The following is a 20,556-nucleotide window of genomic DNA, read 5'->3' on the forward strand; positions in this document are numbered from 1 at the left end:
AGGACTGCGGTCTATGGGGCTTGTTTCTCCTTCTCTGCTCTTTGAGGCCACCTAGGACTGTGGTCTATTGGGTTTGTTTCTCCTTCTCTGTGCTTTGAGGTCACCCAGGACTGTGGTCTATGGGGCTTGTTTCTCCTTCTCTGCTCTTTGAGGCCACCCAGGACTGCGGTCTATGGGGCTTGTTTCTCCTTCTCTGCTCTTTGAGGCCACCCAGGACTGTGGTCTATGGGGCTTGTTTCTCTTTCTCTGCTCTTTGAAGCCCCCAGGACAGCGGTCTATGGGGCTTGTTTCTCCTTCTCTGCGCTTTGAGGCCACCCAGGACTGTGGTCTATGGGGCTTGTTTCTCCTCTGCTCTTTGAGGCCACCCAGGACTGTGGTCTATAAGGCTTGTTTCTCCCTCCCTGCTCTTTGAGGCCACCCAGGACTGTGGTCTATAATTTTTGTTTCTCCCTCCCTGCTCTTTGAGGCCACCCAGGACTGTGATCTATAAGGCTTGTTTCTCCTTCTCTGCTCTTTGAGGCCACCCAGGACAGCGGTCTATGGGGCTTGTTTCTCCTTCTCTGCGCTTTGAGGCCACCCTGGACTGCCGTCTATGGGGCTTGTTTCTCCTTCTCTGCTCTTTGAGGCCACCCAGGACTGTGGTCTATTGGGTTTGTTTCTCCTTCTCTGTGCTTTGAGGTCACCCAGGACTGTGGTCTATGGGGCTTGTTTCTCCTTCTCTGCTCTTTGAGGCCACCCAGGACTGTGGTCTATGGGGCTTGTTTCTCCTTCTCTGCTCTTTGAGGCCACCCAGGACTGCGGTCTATGGGGCTTGTTTCTCCTTCTCTGCTCTTTGAGGCCACCCAGGACTGTGGTCTATGGGGCTTGTTTCTCCTTCTCTGCTCTTTGAGGCCACCCAGGACAGCGGTCTATGGGGCTTGTTTCTCCTTCTCTGCGCTTTGAGGCCACCCAGGACAGCGGTCTATGGGGCTTGTTTCTCCTTCTCTGCGCTTTGAGCCCACCCAGGACTGCGGTCTATGGGGCTTGTTTCTCCTTCTCTGCTCTTTGAGGCCACCTAGGACTGTGGTCTATTGGGTTTGGTTCTCCTTCTCTGTGCTTTGAGGTCACCCAGGACTGTGGTCTATGGGGCTTGTTTCTCCTTCTCTGCTCTTTGAGGCCACCCAGGACTGCGGTCTATGGGGCTTGTTTCTCCTTCTCTGCTCTTTGAGGCCACCCAGGACTGCGGCCTATAAGGCTTGTTTCTCCTTCTCCGCTCTTTGAGGCCACCCAGGACTGTGGTCTATGGGGCTTGTTTCTCCTTCTCTGCTCTTTGAGGCCACCGAGGACAGCGGTCTATGGGGCTTGTTTCTCCTTCTCTGCGCTTTGAGGCCACCCAGGACTGTGGTCTATGGGGCTTGTTTCTCCTTCTCTGCTCTTTGAGGCCACCCAGGACTGCGGTCTATGGGGCTTGTTTCTCCTTCTCTGCTCTTTGAGGCCACCCAGGACTGCGGTCTATAAGGCTTATTTCTCCCTCCCTGCTCTTTGAGGCCACCCAGGACTGTGGTCTATGGGGCTTGTTTCTCCTTCTCTGTGATTTGAGGTCACCCAGGACTGCAGTCTATGTGGCTTGTTTCTGCCTCCCTGCTCTTTCAGGACAATTCCCCCTTTCTTGATATTTACAAACATGAGACAGAAGCACATGTTCTAGACACAAAGTTGCAATGGAACTGAAGAGGGGAAGCCCTTCCTTGTAGACCCCCATTGGTCTGGTGAGTAGTCATTTCCCTGGGTGGTGCTGGTGTTTGGAGGATATGCAAATTAGCTCTCCCCAAAAAGGAAGAAAAACCCTTCAATACTGCAAAGTGGAAAAAAAAAACAAACCAGAAACTCACTGAGTGTGATTAATGGATTGAAATGGGGGGTGCTTTTATAGCAGCACATTGACTATTGGGATTTATCGATTTTGTTTGGTCAGGTTCACCCCGGATATACGGTACAACGATTATATAAGTGAAGTCATGTAATACAATGTCCAACCACTAGGTGGTGCTGTAGTGTTGAAATATAATCGAGCTATCTTTTTGCAAACTTTCCTTACTGATCCTTTCCATTATCGCCCCTCCTCCAGGGGCCTGATTTACTTTGCCGGCAGCGCCACCACTGGAGAACTGAGGAATTACATGGTGCCTAATGTAATCCATATAATGTACAGTTGTGCCCAGGTCGTCCTCTTCTCCATGTTTTTGATTCTATTAAGGGGTCATTGACTGTCTTCACTTCCATGATGAGAGGGGAGAGGGGATGCTTAAAGAGTTAAATATCATGGCTGCTTTTGTCCAGTGATAGCACCCCATCAGCCCACAGGTTGTGTGTGGTATTGCAGCTCAGTCCCAGTTTTCTTCAGCAGAGCTAAGCTGCAGTACCAGACACATCCTGTGGACAGAGGTGGCGCTGTTACTGGAAAGAAGCAGCCGTGTGTTTCTATGTTGGTTGATTTTCTCAGGACTGCTCTTTCCCTCCTCGCAGCTTTCGTCCTGGCTGTCCCGCAGTTCAATGAGTCCGCCCGCTCCTTTGCGATGACTCGGTGGCCATTTGAGCCGCACCACTACCTCTCATTCATGGAGTTTGATATGACGTTCCGCCCGGACACAGACGATGGCACCATCCTCTACAGCTACGACAAGGACAGCAAAGATTTTATATCCATCACCATGGTCGGAGGGTACGTGGTTTTCAGGTTTGACTGCGGCTCAGGAATGGCAATGATACGGTGAGTCCATGGGGTGCTATAATTTTGCACTGTTTTTAACTAAGGGGGAGATTCCTGCTGCCGACAGATCATAGGGGGGAGGTTCCTGCTGCAGACAGGTCAGAGGTGGGAGGATCCTGCTGCAGACAGATTGGGGGGAGGTTCCTGCTGCACACAGATCAGAGGGGGGAGGTTCCTGCTGCACACAGATCAGAGGGGGAGGATCCTGCTGCAGACAGGTCAGAGGTGGGAGGATCCTGCTGCAGACAGATCGGGGGGAGGTTTCTGCTGCAGACAGATCAGAGGGGGGAGGATCCTGCTGCAGACAGGTCAGAGGTGGGAGGATCCTGCTGCAGACAGATCAGGGGGAGGTTTCTGCTGCAGACAGATCAGAGGGGGGAGGTTCCTGCTGCACACAGATCAGAGGGGGGAGGTTCCTGCTGCACACAGATCAGAGGGGGGAGGTTCCTGCTGCACACAGGTCAGAGGGGGAGGTTCCTGCTGCACACAGATTATATGGGGAGGCTCCTGCTGCAGATAGATCAGAGGGGGCAGGTTACTGCTGTAGGCAGGTCAAAGCAGGGTGGTTCCTGCTGCAAACAGATCAGAGGGGGCTGGTTCCTGCTGCAGACACAGCAGAAGGGGACGGTGTCTGCTGCACACAAATCAGAGGGAGGAGATTTCTGCTGCACACAAATCAGAGGGGGGAGGTTCCTGCTGCAGACAGATCAAAGGAGCTAGGTTCCTGCTGCAGACAGATAATAGGGGGGACATTCCTGCTGCAGTCAGATCAGAGTGGGGAGGTTTCTGCTGCAGACATCAGATGGGGAGGAGTTCTTGCTGCATACAGATCAAAGGGGTGAGGTTCCTGCTGTAGACAGATTAGAGGCTGGAGGTTCCTGCTGCAGGCAGATGAGAGGGGGGAGGCTCCTGCTGCAGGCAGATCTGAGGGGGGAGGTTCCTGCTGCATACAGATCAAAGGGGGAGGTTCCTGCTGTAGACAGATTAGAGGCTGGAGGTTCCTGCTGCAGGCAGGTCAGACGGGGGGAGGTTCCTGCTGCATACAAATCAAAGGGGGGAGAGGGTCCTGCTGCATACAGATCAGAGGGGGGAGAGTCCTGCTGCAGACAGGTCAGACGGGGGGAGGTTCCTGCTGCAATCAGATCAGAAGGGGGATGTTCCTGCTGCAGACAAGTCAGCGGGGGGAGGTTCACTCTGCAGACAGACCAGAGGGGGTGGTCCCTGCTGCAGACTGTTGTTTTGGACATTTTCTATACTTCTTATGAATTCTTTAAACTGTACATTCTCTGCAAGCTGGAGATCTACAGTATATTTATGTCAGGTTCTGATGCATCTCCCATACACTTGTTCTCAGAATTAATTCTATCTTCAGGAGTGCACCTCTCATTAACCCTCCAGCTCCCTGTTTGCTTGGTGCTGGTGCGCTCCTGATGATTGAAGGTTTGGACCAGCGGCACGGCTGAGCCTTTGGCCAAACTAGGTGTGCTTTATTGCTGTATGCAGTGCCTTTTTGTCTCCAAAATCATATACAGTAGCATGTATAAATTTGGGCACCCCTGGTCAAGTTGACAGTGTGACTTCCTAAGGGGGTGGGTCGAGCAGCGTCACATCGACGGCAGGCGGCCAATAGAAGCAGAGGGGCGGAGATGAGCGGGACGTAAACATCCCGCCCACCTCCTTCCTTCCTCATTGCCGGCGGCCGCAGGTAAGGTGATGTTCCTCGCTCCTACGGCTTCACACACAGCGATGTATGCTGCCGCAGGAACGAGGAATAACATCGTACCGTCGTTGCTGCAAAATTATGGAAATGTCGGACCCTACACCGATCATACGATAACGACGCTTTTGCGATCGTTAATCATATGTAAAAGGATTCACATACTGCGATGTCGACAATGACGCCGGATGTGCGTCACTTTCGATTTGACTCCACCGACATCGCACCTGCGATGTCGCAACGTGCAAAGTGCCCCTTAATACTGGTTATCCATGTTAGTAACTGGCATTATATTTGCTATCATATGACCTTGGGTCTGCTTATTATTATTACTATGTCATGCTTATGTGATATACTAATATTTAGTTCCGGACCGTGTGATACTGTGTGAATCTATGTCAGAAAACTCCACATTATTATATTGAGGTGGTAGATCATTGTCTTGGTCATTTGATCTAAAATGATGTAATCTTATAATGGCTTGATGAATTTTTCTGTACAGCTATTTTATGTGATCCTTCTACCAGCAATAGTCTACCCTGGTTTCCCACACTGCCCTGTCTTGGTTTGTGTGTTGATTTTAATCCCAATTGTCTGTGTGATCCTGTCCGTACTGCGCACAATAAAAATAAATATTTATATACTCATAAAATTGGTCTATTTAGCCTTTATAAAAATTGTATTTGGTCTATGAACAGAGTAAATTTTATAAAAATCTGGCCTACTCTAACTTTGTGCCAAAAACAGCAGCCTTGGGTTCTTCAAAACAGCTGCCTAGCACTCTGAAAATAAAAATAATGGAGGCCCAGAAAGCAGGAGACGAGTATAAGAAGATGGCAAAGCGTTTTCAAGTTACTCTTTCCTCAGTTCGAAGTGTAATTATGAAATGGCCATTACCAGGAACAGTGAAGGTGAAGATAAGGTCTACAAGACCAAGCAAAATTTCTGTGAGAGCTGCTGGTAGGATTGCTAGAGAGGCAGATCAGAACCCCTGTGTGACTGCAAAAGACCTTCAGGAAGATTTAACAGACTCTGGGGTTGTGTTACATTGTTCTACTGTTCAGAGACACCTACACAAATATGTCCCTCATGGAAGAGTCATCAAAAGAAAACCTCTCCTGCGTCCTCACCATAAAATTCAGCATCAGAAGTCTTCAAAGGAACAGCTAAACAAGCCTGATGCATTGTGGAAACTAGTCCTGTGGACCGATGAGGAAAAATAGAACTCTGTCCACAATGATCAAAGCTATGTGTGGCGATAAAAGAGTACAGAATTTCAGGAAAAGAATATATCGCCAACCATTAAGCATGGGGGAGGATCAATCATGCTTTGGGGTTGTGTTGCAGCCAATGGAACAGGGAACATTTCACGGGTAGAGGGAAGAATGGGTTCAATGAAATCTCAACTAATTCTTGATACAAACATAACACCATCCGTAAAAAAGCTGAAGTTGAAAAGAGGAGAAAAGAGGAGAAAAGAGGAGGAAAGAGGAGGAAAGAGGAGAAAAGAGGAGAAAAGAGAAGGCTGACCGAGGTGTGACTACACAGGCGCATAGTAATCAGGTCTCCCACATGGACCTTTGGGAGGACCCCTGGGGAATCCAGGAGGGGGCGTGGCCTCCATGTCCACTCAAGGGGTGTGGTAGAGAGCCTGGTTGCTAGGTTGCATGGGCAGGCACAGTGGGGAGGGAGTAGTGAGCCAGTTAGTGAATGCAGCTCAGGGAGAGCAGACGCATGCAGCAGACCCTGAGGTCTGGCACAATCTGACAGCGCACGTGCAGTGGCTACCGACGGGGGAGAACGGTCACCTGGTAGTGCCACCCGAAAACCACCCGAGGCTGGAGGCAAGCGGAGGCTGAGTAAGGGGACTGCCAGGGAGGTACCAGGCCCGTAAGGGTAACAGGTCCCAATGCAGAGATTTATTCAATTTTCTCCTGCCAAATCTGCCAGAGGGGGCACTTCAGACACCCACCACAACACCACAGAGTCCGCAGCCACGTAGCAACGAGAGGGCCCATAGCTCACAAGAGGCAAGCAGCCGGAGTGACCTCGTCCAGGCTACAAGCAAACGGGCCGAAAAGAGGGGAGAACAGGCAGCAGCAACTTCCCTGGGTGGCCCCCGTAGGGACTTCAAGTCGGGGTCACCCCAAAAACATCAGGGCTAGAGAAGGCGAGTCGGTAGTCACCCTCACAGTCAGCCTGAAGGAATTCCTGGTTTCTCCTGGTTCATCCCAGCTACGCCCGGGTACTCACCCTGCCATCTAATGTGAGTAAAACCTCTGAAAGACATTCTGGTTGTACATGTGAGTCATTCTGCGACCTGTGGTTCCACACACCTACACAGGGCCCTGGGGCCTGCCTCACTCTCGGGAGGCCACTACATCTAGCTGCATCCAACATCAGCCCCAGGCGTCCCCTAACCTGCAGTGGCAGTCCCCTGACCGCAATACCGAGAGTGGCGTCACGAAAAATTCTAAAGAAGCAACCTACCTGTGACCAGACCATCCCACGTGGAGTCCCTGAAGGTAATGCACCACCACTACACCTGGGCTGGGGGCTCCACACAAGCTGAAGGTTTTACAATGGCCCTCACAGTTCCCTGATCTGAACATCATTGAAAATCTGTGGCTAGACCTCAAAAGAACAGAGGATGTAAGGCGAGCCAGGAATCTCACAGAACTGGAAAATGTCTCCAAGGAAGAGCAGTGCATGCAAGACGAGCCAGGAATCTCACACAACTAGAAGACATCTCCAAGGAAGAGCAGTGTATTCAAGACGAGCCAAGAATCTCACAGAACTGGAAGACGTCTCCAAGGAAGAGCAGTGCATGCAAGATGAGCCAGGAATCTCACAGAACTGGAAGATGTCTCTAAGAAAGAGCAGTGCATGCAAGATGAGCCAGGAATATCACAGAACTAGAAGACGTCTCTAAGAAAGAGCAGGGTATGCAAGACGAGCCAGGAATGTCACAGAACTGGAAGATGTCTCTAAGGAATAAGGAAGAGCAGTGCATCGAAGACGAGCCAAGAATCTCACAGAACTGGAAGATGTCTCTAAGGAAGAGCAGGGTATGCAAGAAGTGTCAGGAATCTCACAAAACTGGAAGATGTCTTCAATGAAGAATGGATGAAAATCCCTCAAACAAGAATTGAAAGACTCTTGGCTGCTACAAAAAGTGTTTACAAGCTGTGATACCTGCCAAAGGGGGTGCTACTAGGTACTATTGCATAGGTGTCCAAACTTTTGCATTTTCCCCTTTTTTTTTCTTTTTTTGTTCATTTAAAAATGTAAACAATAAGATGAAGAAAAAAAAATTAAAAAAATAGATAAATAACAAAAAAATTAAATAAATAAATATATATATATATATATATTTCCTAAAATATAAAGGAAATGTGTCATCTGTAACTTTCTGCCTTTTGGAGATCATATTTTCAGCTTGCTTAACTGTTCACAACAACAGTAATTTTGACCAGGGGTGCACAAACTTTTACATGCCACTGTATGGACAAAGTGCAGAAGAGATCAAATAATTGAGCTCATTAATTTTTATTATTCATAAATATTAAAAATGAGGGTAATGTTAAAAATGAAAATGAGGGTAATGATTTGAAATGGCCACTAGATGGCACCACACCACCATAATTACTGGCACATAATATCAAGTCTAACATTCTATACAATATATAATGCAAATAAACTAAGAAAATAAGTAAATCCTTCCCCCCGATTTTCTGTAGATGAATTTCTGCCTTATATTTTGCTTTCAGAAGTGAAAAGCCCGTGAGCCTGGGCCAGTGGCACGAAGCGCGGCTCTCACGGACCGCTAAGAACGGCCTCCTACAGGTGGACAACCAGAAACAGGCGGAGGGGATGTCCGAGGTGCGAGCTCATCCCTCTGTAAATGAACAGTTCTGAAAAGTTCTAATCAACTGAATGTTTCAATTTAGAAATAAGTGCTTGCTGTCAGTGAATTAGAACACTTGTTTGAAGTGGATACAGTGTATCCAGAGCAGACAACGCTCTGTGAGTGAAACACATCAGCAGCCGCTGTACAAAGCTCCCTGCTTGTTTTTTTTTTACAATGTATTAGTCTGGAATCAAGGTGCTTTGCTCACAGAGAGTTGTGTGCAGTGGATACAATGTATCAGTCTGGAGTCCGGGATGTTTAGCTCACAGAGCATTATCTGCACTGGATACATTGTATCAGTCTGGAGTCCGGGATGTTTAGCTCACAGAGCATTGTCTGCACTGGATAAAATGTATCAGTCTGGAGTCCGGGGTGTTTAGCTCACAGAGCATTGTCTACACTGGGTACAATGTATCAGTCTGGAGTCCGGGGTGTTTAGCTCACAGAGCATTGTCTGCACTGGATACAATGTATCAGTCTGGAGTCCGGGATGTTTAGCTCACAGAGCATTATCTGCACTGGATACATTGTATCAGTCTGGAGTCCGGGATGTTTAGCTCACAGAGCATTGTCTGCACTGGATAAAATGTATCAGTCTGGAGTCCGGGGTGTTTAGCTCACAGAGCATTGTCTGCACTGGATACAATGTATCAGTCTGGAGTCAGTGGTGTTTAGCTCACAGAGCATTGTCTGCACTGGATACAATGTATCAGTCTGGAGTCCGGGATGTTTAGCTCACAGAGCATTGTCTGTACTGGATACAATGTATCAGTCTGGAGTCCGGGATGTTTAGCTCACAGAGCATTGTCTGTACTGGATACAATGTATCAGTCTGGAGTCCGGGGTGTTTAGCTCACAGAGCATTGTCTGCACTGGATACAATGTATCAGTCTGGAGTCCGGGGTGTTTAGCGGCCTACAGGATATTTTCCATGATGTATACTGTGTACAGCATGTACTTGTACTGAGAGTGGCTGCTGTGGCTGCACATTGTGAGTCCTGTGTCTTTTTACTAATAATAGTAAGTAATTATTTAATATTATAAATCCATTTCCATTCCAGGGAGGATTCACACAAATCAAATGCAATCCTGACATCTATATCGGTGGCGTCCCTGATTACGATACAGTCAAGAAAAACTCTGGAGTCCTCCGACCGTTTACTGGAAGTATTCAGAAAGTGAGAACTCGCAAATGATTATTAAAAAGTTCTTTTGGCCACCACTAGAGGGAGCTCATGGCATATGGGTTTATTGTACCAAGAGCTCACTCTTGTGGTGGCAACTTATCATGTAATTCTTTGTCTATGTAGAGGGTTATTCAAAACTAAAATTTTAATATGGGTCAATAATATCAGATTAGTGGTGGACCGACACCTGTCATCACTATGATCAGCTGTCAGCGAGTCCTACAGCTGCCAGATGTGCACAGTGTGTGGAGCCAGAACCCACAGCCCCGTACTCCATGTAGTGGCTGTTCTCAGTACTGCAGCTCCGCACTACCATGCTCAGGTGCTCAGTACTCGTAACTAGTGATGAGCGGGCACTACCATGCTCGGGTGCTCGGTACTCGTAACTAGTGATGAGTGGGCACTACCATGCTCGGGTGCTCGGTACTCGTAACTAGTGATGAGTGGGCACTACCATGCTCGGGTGCTCAGTACTGGTAACTAGTGATGAGCGGGCACTACCATGCTCAGGTGCTCAGTACTGGTAACTAGTGATGAGCGGGCACTACCATGCTCAGGTGCTCAGTACTCGTAACTAGTGATGAACGGGCACTACCATGCTCGGGTGCTCGGTACTCGTAACTAGTGATGAGTGGGCACTACCATGCTCGGGTGCTCAGTACTGGTAACTAGTGATGAGCGGGCACTACCATGCTCAGGTGCTCAGTACTCGTAACTAGTGATGAGTGGGCACTACCATGCTCGGGTGCTCAGTACACGTAACTAGTGATGAGCGGGTACTACCATGCTCGGGTGCTCAGTACTGGTAACTAGTGATGAGCGGGCACTACCATGCTCGGGTGCTCAGTACTGGTAACTAGTGATGAGCGGGCACTACCATGCTCAGGTGCTCAGTACTGGTAACTAGTGATGAGCGGGCACTACCATGCTCAGGTGCTCAGTACTCGTAACTAGTGATGAGCGGGCACTACCATGCTCAGGTGCTCAGTACTCGTAACTAGTGATGAACGGGCACTACCATGCTCAGGTGCTCAGTACTCGTAACTAGTGATGAGCGGGCACTACCATGCTCGGGTGCTCAGTACTGGTAACTAGTGATGAGCGGGCACTACCATGCTCGGGTGCTCAGTACTGGTAACTAGTGATGAACGGGCACTACCATGCTCAGGTGCTCAGTACTGGTAACTAGTGATGAGCGGGCCCTACCATGCTCAGGTGCTCAGTACTGGTAACTAGTGATGAGCGGGCACTACCATGCTCGGGTGCTCAGTACTTGTAACTAGTGATGAGCGGGCACTACCATGCTCGGGTGCTCAGTACTTGTAACTAGTGATGAGCGGGCACTACCATGCTCGGGTGCTCAGTACTGGTAACTAGTGATGAGCGGGCACTACCATGCTCGGGTGCTCAGTACTTGTAACTAGTGATGAGCGGGCACTACCATGCTCGGGTGCTCAGTACTGGTAACTAGTGATGAGCGGGCACTACCATGCTCGGGTGCTCAGTACTGGTAACTAGTGATGAGCGGGCACTACCATGCTCGGGTGCTCAGTACTGGTAACTAGTGATGAGCAGGCACTACCATGCTCAGGTGCTCAGTACTGGTAACTAGTGATGAGCGGACACTACCATGCTCAGGTGCTCAGTACTGGTAACTAGTGATGAGCGGGCACTACCATGCTCAGGTGCTCAGTACTGGTAACTAGTGATGAGTGGGCACTACCTTGCTCAGGTGCTCAGTACTGGTAACTAGTGATGAGCGGGCACTACCATGCTCGGGTGCTCAGTACTGGTAACTAGTGATGAGCGGGCACTACCATGCTCGGGTGCTCAGTACTTGTAACTAGTGATGAGCGGGCACTACCATGCTCGGGTGCTCAGTACTGGTAACTAGTGATGAGCGGGCACTACCATGCTCGGGTGCTCAGTACTGGTAACTAGTGATGAGCGGGCACTACCATGCTCGGGTGCTCAGTACTGGTAACTAGTGATGAGCGGGCACTACCATGCTCAGGTGCTCAGTACTGGTAACTAGTGATGAGCGGGCACTACCATGCTCGGGTGCTCAGTACTGGTAACTAGTGATGAGCGGGCACTACCATGCTCGGGTGCTCAGTGCTGGTAACTAGTGATGAGCGGGCACTACCATGCTCGGGTGCTCAGTACTGGTAACTAGTGATGAGCGGGCACTACCATGCTCGGGTGCTCAGTACTTGTAACTAGTGATGAGCGGGCACTACCATGCTCGGGTGCTCAGTACTGGTAACTAGTGATGAGCGGGCACTACCATGCTCGGGTGCTCAGTACTGGTAACTAGTGATGAGCGGGCACTACCATGCTCGGGTGCTCAGTACTGGTAACTAGTGATGAGCGGGCACTACCATGCTCAGGTGCTCAGTACTGGTAACTAGTGATGAGCGGGCACTACCATGCTCGGGTGCTCAGTACTGGTAACTAGTGATGAGCGGGCACTACCATGCTCGGGTGCTCAGTACTGGTAACTAGTGATGAGCGGGCACTACCATGCTCGGGTGCTCAGTACTCCTCATGTATTGGAGATACGCAAACTCCTTGTAGATGTTGTTCTTGGTGGGATTTGAACCCTGGACTGTAAAGCAATAGTGCGTACCACTGAGCCACTGTGTAGCCATGCTTTGTCGCTTTTGGTGTAGACATCAGAGCTCCCTCTAGTGGCCAGCCCTTGGAATTGCATTCAGGAGCGCCTTCTAGTGGCCGGCATGTGGTATTACACAATAGAGCATCTTGTAGAACAAATTACTGTATATTACATAGCTAAGGTCCATCTAGTGGTCGGCATGTGGTATTACACATCGGAGCTACCTCTAGTGGTCAGCCCATGGAATTACATTCAGGATCGCCCTCTAGTGGCCGGCATGTGGTATTACACATACCTCTTGCAGTCGGCACGCTGTCCATTTAGGTTCATGACTGGATAAGTAATATTGTAATTATGGGTAGATACATACACTCAGCTCTGCTACGTCTCCGTTGTGTAACATATATCCCCATTCTCCGGTTTTCTTTGCCCGCAGCTAATCCTCAATGACCGGATTGTTAACCTCGTGCACGGTCTGACCTCTGCGGTGAACATTGTAAACACTCTCCATCCCTGCGCCGATGTGCCCTGCGCCAACGGCGGAAGCTGTAGACCCAAACTTGACAGCTACGAATGTGACTGCCCCCTGGGCTTTGATGGCAAGAACTGCCAGAAAGGTAACTCCGGCTGCTGCGCTGCGTCTATGTGCCGGTGAGACTGGCGTCAGATGGCGGCACAGCCGGCTCTCTAAAGTATTTAATCTTTGTATTCCACATGCTCCCCTAAGTAATCCATTTTTTGCTTTTTTTTTTTTTTTAAACCATCCATACGGTTCCAAAGATCTGGATGTTTTAGTGCTACTTTTTATGGTCGAGGGGGCATGTCTCACATGTCTCTGATCCTCAGGGGGCATATCTCACAGGATCCTCAGGGGCGTGTCTCAAAGCATCCTCAGGGGCGTGTCTCACAGGATCCTCGGGGGCATCTCTCACAGGATCCACAGGGCGTCTCACAGGATCCTCGGGGGCGTGTCTCACAGGATCCTCGGGGGCGTGTCTCACAGGATCCTCGGGGGCGTGTCTCACAGGATCCTCGGGGCGTGTCTCACAGGATCCTCGGGGGCGTGTCTCACAGGATCCTCGGGGCGTGTCTCACAGGATCCTCGGGGGCGTGTCTCACAGGATCCTTGGGGGCGTCTCTCACAGGATCCTCGGGGGCGTCTCTCACAGGATCCACGGGGGCGTCTCTCACAGGATCCACGGGGGCGTGTCTCACAGGATCCTCGGGGGCGTCTCTCACAGGATCCTCGGGGGCATGTCTTTGTGGATCCGCCCTCTTGGAAAGAACAATACAACAACAATATCTAGACTCACTGGTCCTGATCTTTTAAATGTACCAAATTTAACCTGATTCATTGTGTCCCCTGATTGTCAGCGGAATAGAAATGTGGGGGAAATTACTGTGCAAAAGTTATAGGCAGGGTGGTAAAGAACCTGTTCTTGCAGAGCCTCATTATTGTGCCGCTCTCTGGCTCTTCAAGAACAAACTGTTCCTAGATGACTTCTCAGTCCAGAGCACCTGCTTCCAGTCTTCTGTACCCAATTCCCATGTTTTCATGAATAGTTAAGGGGTGTCCGTGTGGAAAGTCTATTTTTTGGCTGCAATTCTTCCATGAAGACCACATCTGGCCACACGTCTCCAAACAGTAGATGCGGTTAGCTGGTCCGTGCTTTTTCTGTGCTGCTGTTGAAGACTTCAGCATGGGAGAGTCCAGGAAACATCAATAGATCAATTGTGGTTTCTTCTGTGTGTTTCGTAATTATCCAGCTTTTTCCTCAGTGCTGAGCGGATGGCACTGCTGGACAGCCTCCGATTTTGAAGTGAAATAGTAACCATGATGTGTCTTTCATCTGCTACACTAAGTTCCTTGGACGACCACTGCCTCTACGGTCATCGACGATGCCTATTTCTTGGTGCTTTATCAAAAAGGTTGGAGAGTAAGTCCTGAATCCCCGGTCTAGTGTGAAATCCTGGCCTGGGAGACGCCTGGATGATGCAGTATAACTACCTTGTGTCTAGTTTCTATGCTGATTTTTGCCATGGAGTGTGACCTGTGACATGAATCCGTCTTCCACAACCTCACCTTTGTAGTAGAGTTTGGCTGTTCCTCACCCAGATTTAAGCCTCCAACACCACTGTTTCTGTTTCAGTTCCTTACTGTTTTTCATCCTACTTATGAAAATGATGATAAATATCACCTGTGTCGCATAATTGGTCACTCATACATCCAACTATAATCATATAACTGTGATACGTGCAAGAGGAAGTGATGGAGGCGACGGGCGGTCATCATATATTGATCGGATTTGCATTTCTCTCTTATTCATTCTCTTTGCATTTTGCTTTTTTTTTTATAGCATTTTTACTTTACCGCATTCTTTCCACACCTGCCTAAAACTTTTGCACAGTACTGTATATACAATGTGTATATTATATGTTGGCTCTGAGATGCTTCTCTGATTGTCAATGTTCTTGTTTTTTGCTCTCCGGTTGCAGAGTGTGGAAACTACTGCATCAATAGTAAGTAGCGTAAGAGCTTTCTTCCCTCCTCCCTTCACCTGCCGAGGACGACCAACCTCATATTGTATGAACCATAGTGGAGCACAGCAGCTCCCCCTCTGGTCCTGACCTGTCATTACAGCTCACGCCTTGGCTTAATGATGCCGATAATGTGGTGATCAGATGATCGCTGGGTCAGTTTGGGCAGGTAGTACACTTTGGGGGTCAATTTTATAATATGCCACAAAATATCAAATAGTCAGAATGTAACGTAACATGATCTGTCCTTAGTCATTACAGAAGCCATCGAGATTCCACAGTTCATTGGGCGAAGTTATCTCACTTATGACAGCCGCGAGATTCTGAAAAGGTGAGACGTATAGGTGGGTGCGGGGGACACATGAAAGTTGCAGATTACTTTGTTCTGTGCCAAGAACTGAATCTTTTCCAGAGCAGGAATAGAAATGATTTTCTGACATATATAGGAGATTAATTTAGTGCAATTTAGTCCAATGTATGAAATCATCCACCACTAGGGGGAGCTGAAGAGCTGCAATGGAAGCAGTAGAAATGTGAAAGCAAAAGCTCCTATGGTCCCCCTAGTGGTGGCTAGATACACGCAGGCAGTCTGTGTTTTGCAGCAGGGTCTCAGCGGCCTCATATTTTCATTGTTGATGTTTTACAGAGTTTCTGGATCTCGAACAAACATTTTCATGAGATTCAAGACCACAGTGAAGGACGGGCTGCTCATGTGGAGGGGGGACAGTCCCATGAGGCCAAACAGTGACTTTATCTCTTTGGGACTTCAGGAGGGAAACATTATGTTCAGGTAAATCGGTGCTGAATCTGTGCACAATAATGGTCAAAAGTTTTAGAAATTAGGTTTTTACAAGGTTTTCTGCTTCTGTTTTATAGTGGCATTAGCACCGATTGGTATGATCAGATGAATTGCAAATAGAAATCAACAATTACCATTTTATCATGTATCTCTGTATACAGGGAGCTCCCCCTAGTGGTGGCTGCAGACAGGATCTTATCATGTATCTCTGTATACAGGGAGCTCCCCCTAGTGGTGGCTGCAGACAGGATCTTATCATGTATCTCTGTATACAGGGAGCTCCCCCTAGTGGTGACTGCAGACAGGATCTTATCATGTATCTCTGTATACAGGGAGCTCCCCCTAGTGGTGGCTGCAGACAGGATCTTATCATGTATCTCTGTATACAGGGAGCTCCCTATAGTGGTGGCTGCAGACAGGATCTTATCATGTATCTCTGTATACAGGGATTTCCCCCTAGTGGTGGCTGCAGACAGGATCTTATCATGAATCTCTGTATACAGGGAGCTCCCCCTAGTGGTGACTGCAGACAGGATCTTATCATGTATCTCTGTATACAGGGAGCTCCCCCTAGTGGTGACTGCAGGCAGGATCTTATCATGTATCTCTGTATACAGGGAGCTCCTCCTAGTGGTGACTGCAGACAGGATCTTATCATGTATCTCTGTATACAGGGAGCTCCCCTTAGTGGTGGCTGCAGACAGGATCTTATCATGTATCTCTGTATACAGGGGGCTCCCTATAGTGGTGGCTGCAGACAGGATCTTATCATGTATCTCTGTATACAGGGATTTCCCCCTAGTGGTGGCTGCAGACAGGATCTTATCATGTATCTCTGTATACAGGGAGCTCCCCCTAGTGGTGACTGCAGACAGGATCTTATCATGTATCTCTGTATACAGGGAGCTCCCCTTAGTGGTGGCTGCAGACAGGATCTTATCATGTATCTCTGTATACAGGGAGCTCCCTATAGTGGTGGCTGCAGACAGGATCTTATCATGTATCTCTGTATACAGGGAGCTCCCCCTAGTGGTGGCTGCAGACAGGATCTTATCATGTATCTCTGTATACAGGGAGCTCCCCCTAGTGGTGGCTGCAGACAGTATCTTATCATGTATCTCTGTATACAGGGAGCTCCCCCTAGTGGTGGCTGCAGACAGGATCTTATCATGTATCTCTGTATACAGGGATTTCCCCCTAGTGGTGGCTGCAAACAGAATCTTATCATGTATCTCTGTATACAGGGAACTCCCCTAGTGGTGGCTGCAGACAGAATGTTATTATGTATCTCTGTATACAGGGAGCTCCCCCTAGTGGTGGCTGCAGACAACTGAATTTTGGATCCTAATTTTCTCGAGCTTTATTAGAGTTGTTACAGGCCTTAGATATCATGTGGCTTTTATAATGCTTCTTTTGCAGCAGAATGACTATAAATACGTCTGAAATTTTTTTGGGGTAATCAAAACATTTGGAAATCCCCTATAAACACTCCAGTAAGGTATATCTGGTAACTCAGTGACTATGTTATATTATCGCCCCACAATTTATAATGAATAGTAATGAACGGAAGGAACTGATAACACTTCCATTGTTTCTTCCCTCCATAGTTATAATTTGGGCAGTGGAATGGTTTCTATAATGGTCAATGGAACCTTTAATGATGGCAGATGGCACCGGGTCAAGGCTGTACGGTAAGAGATTTGTTATCCCATAAAGATCAGATGAAGATCAATTGAACCCACAAACACCATTGGGACGGGAAAACGTCTAACATTTAAGGGGATGATCCAATTTTAACATACAAAGGTGGGCGGAAAGAAGGAGAAAGTAACTATGCCGGTAACTCTTTTGATAGTAATGTATCCGTACCGTCTTTATGAGAACCCTCTTAGAAGAGTGAAATAATGGAAAACACAAATTAAAGTGTTACATGTAAAATACTTGCAATACGTAACCAGATGCTAAAGGCACTTTTTGTTTCAGTGACGGTCAGTCTGGGAAAGTGACTGTGGATGATTATGGAGCAAGAACAGGAAAATCTCCAGGTTTAATGCGACAGCTAAATATTAACGGAGATCTTTATGTTGGTGAGTGACCTTATCAGCTCTTATTATTTAAAGAAGAAAAAGATTCATGTTCTTCTAATAAACTTACAGTAGTAGAAGGCCTGGTAGTGGCCACAGTACTTTTTGTGCTTGGTGTTAGGGGATAATATTGGATTTGTACAGCATCACGGAGATATAATGGTGTCCCCCCCCCTCACCGGTGGTCTCTGCTGCTGATCCGTACCTGAAATAGCGTCAATGATAACAAAGCATATAGCTAAAGACATGTTCCATATTATCAAGTTTGTCAATTAAGATAATGAACATATTGACGCTACATAGACGACGTGTTTTTTAATTTACAAATAGTATTAATTATAGGTGCATAGTTATGTGTGCAAATCTTGTTAAAAGTTGTTTTTTTATATATAAATCCAATTTTGTATTTGATTTTTATAAGTAAAAGGTGGAGATTAGGCATAAAATGTGAAACGTTTAGTACTCAATTCATTATTGCATTTGTGGCTTTTTCGTCTTTTTTTCATTTTCCTTGTTTTTTTATTTGTGCCTTATTATTTTTCTAATTTCTGCCGTGGTTTAAAGAAAAAAGAATAAAATAACGTGTTTCATTTAAAGTGTTCGCTTGTTTTTTTTTTTTTTTATGTTATTAGAGTTCAGGTTCAGTGTTTTATTTTCTTAATGTTTTTGACCGATTTATCAAGTGCAGCTTTTTAAAAAGTTGCTTCATTTTTGTGCGCTTATGTGTACCCTCTTGGATTGATTTTATTTACGTCTGCATTTTTTTTAAACATTGTTGGAAGAACATACAACCTTTTTGTGCTTAAAAAAGTTCGGAAAACGGTATTATGGAAAAAATAAAGAGCATTTTGTGCAAAATTCAGAAAAAAAGGTCACGTAATACTACAAAGCATAAAAAAAAGTAAAATGACTTGCAAAAAATGCAACTGATGAATCGGGCACTCTGTTTTTATAATCATTTTTGATTTTGGCTTTCAGGTGAGATAGAGGAGATTGCTTTACATACCAACTGAAAAAAGTGCCTGTTTAATATCTCATCCTTTGTTTTATCCTCTATAATTATCTTACAATATTTTATGGGGCCAATACCATCCTTTTTTTTTTTCGTTATGGCATTGATTAATTTATAAACATTTTGAGAGTTTATTTCAAGGTCTTTTAATTTTTGTTTCAGTAGCTAATTCTGCTAACTTGATTTCTTTTTTACATTTCTTATTGAGAAATCTTTAGTCCTGAATTGCTATTTCTGTATTCTCAGCCTTCAAGATTATGAATGCCCAGTGTTTTTATAATAATTTTTTTATTTTGGGTTTCAGGTGGGATGAAGGAGATTGCTTTACACACCAATCGGCAGTATGTCGGAGGACTTATAGGATGTATCTCTCACTTCACCCTCTCTACAGACTATCATGTGTCACTGGTGGAAGATGCATCGGATGGAAAAAATATTAACACTTGTGGCACGAAATAGGAGAGGACACATTAGTAGGGATTTTTTTTACTCTGATGGGAAAAAGGAAGACTTTGCACTCAGAGGCCAATCTGCAATCGTTGTCATTCCAAGTATGCTACAAGAAAGCCAGAACCAAAAAGAATCTTCTAACAGATGTTTCCTTTTAGAAGAACTGCAAATGTTTCCGGAAGTTTTCTAGTGCATGGAGAGCAGACTCTTGGATGAGAAATGCGTGCCTTTTCCGCACAACCGTCCCAAAATGGTCATCGAGAAACCGGACGATGTTATTGATCCTTTTTATCTTCCAATGATCAGTCATTAGCAGTTATTTATTTTCGGAGGACTCGATTATGTATAACTATGTTTTCCCCTCATTTTGGAGTTCCCTAGATTTTATTCTGAGCTCAGTTTGCTTAGCCCGCGGTCGTTTGAATGGCCACAGAAGTGATTTTTATGTAGTTTTGCAATACAATTGACTGCCTCTCTGTTGCGCACAGACTCGTTTTAGGCCCCGCTCATTCAAAGCCTAAATGTGAAGAGTGCTGAGATGATAGGAGGTCCCTATAGAATGAGTGGAGATGCGAAAAGCTAGAGGACCAGGCACGTCCTTTCATTTCAAGAATTTTGTAATTCTTCATTTCTCCTGTGGTGGCGCTGTAGGGATATTGAGCACTTGTAGTTTTCCCACCAATCATAGTTGATCACTGGAGGTCATTGGAGCCAGTCATTCCTTGATAAAGTTTTTCATCCAGAAATTCTGGTGTAAATCGCTTTTAAAAAGTTGTGAAACGTTTGCACAAAGCGACGTCGAACACAAATTTTTAAAGACTTTTGGTGTTTTCATGCCATAATTGAAGAAGAAATCGGGTATGTGCCGCGCTATCACCATGGAATCCGATGTTACTTTTATTCCTTTATTCTTTGTACAGGTGGACGCGTTTCAGAGACATAGTCTCCTTCATCAGGACATCAAAGAAACAGTATGAACTACCTATTTCTTTGATGTCCTGATGAAGGAGACAGATGTGTCTGAAACGCGTTGACCTGTATAAAGGAATAAAAGTAACATTGGATTCCATGGTGATAGCGCGGCGTATACCCGATTTCATCTTCAATTGTTTCTACATCTTACCTTGGTGCTGCGGCTGTTACCATCTCTGCACGTGTTTTTCAGGAGTTGAGACTTTCACAACCGCAGTAGGTGAGTGCGCCTAATTTTTGGCATTTGTTCCCTTACAGGGTAAAACCCTATTGCGCTTCTTTGCTCCACAGAGTTATTTCCAGTAATGCCACCAAAATAGAGGGGATCTGGGACATGTATCATGAATTATACGAGCTGTGGTGCTCCTTACTCCAGAAATGTTACTCCAGGCTATGGAGGTGCACATTGCTCGTCATACGCTCCTGATTCTTTAAGAGGTGTGCTCCTCTAAATGAACCAGGATCATCGGACTCCATCCTGCCCCCTCATCAAGACCAGCGTGAAAATTGCCGATCTTGAT

The 20,556-nt window shown here is 46.7% G+C and overlaps 1 protein-coding gene across 2 annotated transcripts in view; it reads left to right on the plus strand.

Annotated features, from left to right (window-relative positions):
• Positions 1-19,983, plus strand: part of EGFLAM (EGF like, fibronectin type III and laminin G domains) — a 150,164-nt gene extending 130,181 nt beyond the window's left edge. Inside the window, exons 15-24 of one of the 2 annotated variants that reach the window (XM_075343666.1) lie at positions 2,506-2,749; positions 8,237-8,348; positions 9,438-9,554; positions 12,617-12,797; positions 14,677-14,700; positions 14,971-15,049; positions 15,365-15,508; positions 17,125-17,208; positions 17,501-17,604; positions 18,918-19,983. In XM_075343666.1, coding sequence (XP_075199781.1) covers positions 2,506-2,749; positions 8,237-8,348; positions 9,438-9,554; positions 12,617-12,797; positions 14,677-14,700; positions 14,971-15,049; positions 15,365-15,508; positions 17,125-17,208; positions 17,501-17,604; positions 18,918-19,072 — 1,244 coding nt within the window. In that variant the 3' untranslated portion in view covers positions 19,073-19,983. The remainder of the gene's footprint in view (positions 1-2,505; positions 2,750-8,236; positions 8,349-9,437; positions 9,555-12,616; positions 12,798-14,676; positions 14,701-14,970; positions 15,050-15,364; positions 15,509-17,124; positions 17,209-17,500; positions 17,605-18,917) is intronic. The other variant, XM_075343671.1, reaches the window with a different exon arrangement.
• The last annotated feature ends 573 nt before the right edge of the window (positions 19,984-20,556 follow it).

The sequence above is a fragment of the Anomaloglossus baeobatrachus genome, chromosome 1 (genome assembly GCF_048569485.1).
Source record: "Anomaloglossus baeobatrachus isolate aAnoBae1 chromosome 1, aAnoBae1.hap1, whole genome shotgun sequence".
In the NCBI taxonomy this organism is placed as follows: Eukaryota; Metazoa; Chordata; class Amphibia; order Anura; family Aromobatidae; genus Anomaloglossus; species Anomaloglossus baeobatrachus.